This window comes from Achroia grisella, unplaced genomic scaffold, assembly GCF_030625045.1.
Source record: "Achroia grisella isolate CSIRO2021 unplaced genomic scaffold, CSIRO_AGI_Agris_v1 utg487, whole genome shotgun sequence".
Classification (NCBI taxonomy): domain Eukaryota; kingdom Metazoa; phylum Arthropoda; class Insecta; order Lepidoptera; family Pyralidae; genus Achroia; species Achroia grisella.
This window is the reverse complement of record NW_026712891.1, coordinates 5,000,735-5,005,917: the sequence shown is the minus strand read 5'-3', so window position 1 is coordinate 5,005,917 and position 5,183 is coordinate 5,000,735. Positions and strand designations below refer to the sequence as shown.

Genomic DNA, 5,183 nt, shown 5'->3' with positions numbered 1-5,183 from the left:
ATTTTGTTATTAATTCTCTAAACGAAAATAATAATTTACCTACTATTTAGTCATTTCTCTTAATAACCCTATAGAATACTATTTATTTTATGTATAAATAAATAAATAATTTAATTATTTGTGATATCATTTGTTTCGGATTTCGATTTCGAAAATGGAATTTGGGTGGGGTGGTGCGGTACGGGGGGAAGTTTTGACATTTTCCCTTCGTTCAAAAATATGTAGTAATTAAATTAAATTACTCGTTCATTATCGAAAACGGATTTATATAAAACAATTCATAGACTTATTTAATTCAATTAATTATAATAATTACAATTGAAGTGTAATAGGATATAAATGAATTGATAGCCATATGGAATCTTTTTATTATATGTAATGATTTATACAACAGAAATGTTCACGATAAAACGAATTCAACAATAAAATTTAATAACAATTTCATGACTATTATTACAATCTTTACTTTAAAACTTTTATGCAAATAATAGGATTAATAAATTATATACCTATGACAAAACTTGTGTAATAATGCGTCATCACTTCCGATTTGATACATCATCAACGACTTCATGCATTAAGTCCAATATTCACAGTGAATACATAAACATTCCGAGGAGGAACAGAAACTAACGTTGTAATGTATTACGCTAAATTAAAATTTTGAAAATTCAAATTGCAGTGATTTTACTACAAGTGAAATAGTTACATGCAGTAATTTTATATATGGGTGGCATTTTCGAGATAAAGTATATTTAGCAATGGTCTTTAGCGATTCCATGAAATTCATTTGTAAGCTGAATTTTATCAGAAAATTAAAATTAACACTGTAGGCATAAAAAAATTGATGATAATGATAAGAAAATATCTTTAATATCTGTGGTATGGAATGTAGAAGTCTGTGGTAAACATTTACTTTATGATCCAATACGTTGATAGGTTGTCTATGAGATATCAAATAAGAAAATTACTGGCTGACGTCCCATCCGGTCTAATGTTGCTAGTGTAAAGAATATTTTATATTTGTAGGGAAAATTTTAGGTGACCAAGTTCGAATCGATCCATTAAAAAATTACTGGATATAATAGTACGACAACATTCTGTTCCTTATAATATACAAATTCATAATTCAAATATACAACAATTTTTTTTATTCTCTTAATTTTTATGTATTAATTCGAAATATAACCGTAAAAAAATATATATCAATATTTTGCTTTCTTCTATCTTTTTAATATTAAAGTAATATTGAGAATATGCAATTATCGACGCACAATTACCTCAAAAATATTCTTACTTCATTTGAACAAAATAATGATGTTTATAATGAGAATTCAATAACAGCTTTGGTCATTCTAACATAACCATTGATGAATCATGCGAAAAGAGAATTGCGGAAACAAATATTTTATTAAACAGAGGCAGGAATAAAATTGGATTAGATTCGAGACATTTTAAAATAGTTTGCTTTGTATAAACATAAAAATAAGCATACCCTCAAAATTGTTATCTCATTTTCAGTTGGAGTATTACTTATTTGATCAGATAGATAATTTATTTGATTTAACATTTACAGTGTTAGGAACAAATGTTCGCCTAATATTTAGAAAGCATGCAAAACTAAATAGACCACACTGTATTGGTTTAGAAACACCCCAATTAAATTAATTCAGATTAAATATGTTATTATGTAATAAACTTCGACTAGTTAGTGCCCGTGTCAGCTGGGATGTTGTGGTGAACGCAACACTTGACATGCTCAGAGATCATTAGTATATTCCGAATGCAATATGGCTGGTAATAAGCTTAACAAATTTTTGATTTCATACAGCTGTTTTTTTTACCAGATAATCTACATATCTATACATATAAATAAAATTGGAGTGTCTGTTTGTAATATTGAAAAAACCGTCTTTTACTACATGCATATAAATATAAATACAGTACATGCACCAAAATAACATTTTTTACAATTTTGGTCTGTCTGTCTGTCTGTTTGTTCCGGCTAATATCTGAAATGGCTGCACCGATTTCGACGGGACTTTTTTGGCAGGTAGCTGATGTAATAAGGACTAACTTAGGTTACTTTTATTTTAGAACAACTAATTTAAATTAACTATTTAATTAAGAAAATAAAGTTAAATTGGTGATGAAAGTTAAATTCCACGCGGACAAGGACGAAGACGCGATGTTCAGCTAGTCAGAAATCTATCTCACATTATTTTTCTTTTTGGTATCAGCCAAATTTTATCTTGGAACCTCTTGGGACATAAAACTCCTTTGTTATATTGACATATAATTTGTGTATAAAAAGAGAAAACATAATAAAAAAAACGACTGCGAATAAAATGGTGTTTCTTTATTTGCCCTCTGCATAAATAAAATCCCAATATAATTTAGGGTAGTAAACCACTAGAAACAACGCTATTAAAAATAAATGTAGGACAAAAATTATGTGGGAACCTATCCCTACAAAATTTTACTTAATCTTTATCGGTTTTTATAAAGAATTTTAGAATTAATAAGAATCATCATAACTATAATTCTAATTGTTTTAACTTATATTGGACAAATCTGCCTATTTATTTAAGAAATATATTTTGCAGATTAATACCTATTCCTATTATTATTACCTATTATTTTAAATTAAAATTAATTTACAATTATAAAGTTTCAGTTTTGATATGTATTAATTGTTATTTGGATTAAAATGTTCACACCCAATTAAAAATATATAAAATGTAGAAAAATGAAATTGCAATTTACAATACGTGGCATCAAATGATGGTGAATGGGTAATAAAAATATAGTATAGCCACACTGAGTACCGGATGTGAGTGTCCTACTTCCAGCTGAAAGAAAAACCATTTCTCGTCCATTCTGTTGGAGTCTTTCTCGGATATTACACGTCGATTGTAATCCGTGGTGAGTGTCGAAAGATATTAAGTGCAGTGTGAAAAAGTGAATTTAGTTATAATTGAATAGTTTTTAGCGTGTTAGTATTATAGTTTTAACATAATAATGTTTTCTCAATCTTTGTTATTGTGGTGTAATATTATCAGACTTGAAATATTAATGTTAACTATTAAAATTGAACACTAATAGTAATTTAATTAGTTTTAGCATTTGATTCCATTAATTCATTCATAGTGCCTTCGAAAAATATTCCAATTTCGAAGTACCACGAGATGCTTACGCGTCACACGGTGCACAGGCCGGCTCATTGCTCAGTCACTACCACGTGGTTTTAGGACTTCTTGTTTTCCATATTTCTGTAGAAATATTCTGTATTCAATGTCAGTACTTTGTTTAATATCTTATTTCTTGTGTTATTTCTATAATTCGTCTTAATTTTCCACGCATTCACCGTAATGGCTGACATCCATTGTGAAATGTCAAGATAGGGCGAGGCGGCCATGCGGCCGCCATATTGCCGGCCGCACTGTACATGAGGCTGCATCGACCTTGCGGATGCCGGTCCCATCTCAATAAACATTACGATTACAACAACAATCTAATATTTTGCTTTATTTTGTTCTAGACTAACCAAAAATGGGCAAGGAAAAGATTCACATCAACATTGTCGTCATTGGACACGTCGACTCCGGCAAGTCCACAACCACCGGTCACTTGATCTACAAATGTGGTGGTATCGACAAACGTACCATCGAGAAGTTCGAGAAGGAGGCCCAGGAAATGGGTAAGGGTTCTTTCAAATACGCCTGGGTATTAGACAAACTTAAGGCAGAGCGTGAACGTGGTATCACCATCGATATCGCCTTGTGGAAATTCGAGACCAGCAAATACTATGTCACCATCATCGATGCCCCCGGACACAGAGATTTCATTAAGAACATGATCACGGGGACATCTCAAGCTGACTGCGCTGTATTGATCGTCGCTGCCGGTACTGGTGAGTTCGAAGCTGGTATCTCTAAAAATGGACAGACCCGTGAGCACGCCCTTCTCGCCTTCACTCTTGGTGTCAAGCAGCTGATCGTTGGAGTCAACAAAATGGACTCCACTGAGCCCCCATACAATGAAGGCCGTTTTGAGGAAATCAAGAAAGAAGTATCCTCCTACATCAAGAAAATCGGTTACAACCCAGCTGCTGTTGCTTTCGTACCCATTTCTGGCTGGCACGGAGACAACATGCTGGAGCCATCTACCAAAATGCCCTGGTTCAAGGGATGGAATGTCGAGCGTAAAGAGGGCAAGGCTGAAGGAAAGTGCCTCATTGAGGCTCTGGATGCCATCTTACCCCCAGCTCGCCCTACAGACAAGCCCCTTCGTCTGCCCCTCCAGGACGTCTACAAAATTGGTGGTATCGGAACAGTGCCTGTGGGCAGAGTTGAAACTGGTATTCTTAAGCCTGGTACCATTGTTGTTTTCGCACCTGCCAACATTACTACTGAAGTTAAGTCTGTGGAGATGCACCACGAAGCCCTGCAAGAGGCAGTGCCTGGTGACAATGTTGGTTTCAACGTAAAGAACGTCTCCGTAAAAGAGTTGCGTCGTGGATATGTTGCTGGTGACTCTAAAAACAACCCCCCCAAGGGTGCTGCAGACTTCACTGCACAAGTTATTGTGCTAAACCACCCTGGACAAATCTCAAACGGATACACACCAGTTCTCGATTGCCACACAGCCCACATAGCTTGCAAATTCGCAGAAATAAAAGAAAAGGTTGACCGTCGTACTGGCAAATCCACTGAAGATAACCCTAAATCTATTAAGTCTGGTGATGCTGCTATTGTTAACCTAGTTCCATCCAAACCACTGTGTGTGGAATCTTTCCAAGAGTTCCCACCCCTCGGTCGTTTTGCTGTCCGTGACATGAGGCAAACAGTTGCTGTAGGCGTCATCAAGGCTGTTAACTTCAAGGAAGCTGGTGGCGGTAAGGTCACCAAAGCCGCCGAAAAGGCCACCAAGGGCAAGAAGTAGCTAGCACTGTTAACAGCACAGTTTTTCATTCAACTGCGATACTTCATTCACCGAAAGGTGTTCAGAAGGAAAAAGGGCTACATCTCATTCCTTTTCTATATTTTTTACAAGGCTTATACTGTAATGTAACATTATTTTATAATTTATAAGGTTATACATATTATATCTGAAATATTTTGTTACGACTGCAACTAAAATGTAAATTCATAGAATAAACGTAGCCTCCAGTGATAAACAAA

At 34.4% G+C, this 5,183-nt stretch overlaps 1 protein-coding gene across 2 annotated transcripts; it reads left to right on the top strand.

The window, feature by feature from the left end:
• Nucleotides 1-2,824: 2,824 nt before the first annotated feature.
• On the top strand, nt 2,825-5,183 carry LOC131845903 (elongation factor 1-alpha). Of its 2 annotated transcripts, none has more exons than XM_059195055.1 (2): nt 2,825-2,925; nt 3,542-5,183. In XM_059195055.1, exon 2 carries the CDS (start codon nt 3,553-3,555, stop codon nt 4,942-4,944), a length of 1,392 nt encoding a protein of 463 aa, XP_059051038.1. In that variant the 5' UTR covers nt 2,825-2,925; nt 3,542-3,552; the 3' UTR covers nt 4,945-5,183. The 2 variants fall into 2 exon arrangements, with proteins under 2 accessions (XP_059051038.1, XP_059051039.1); XM_059195056.1 differs by having other exon boundaries at nt 2,889-2,995.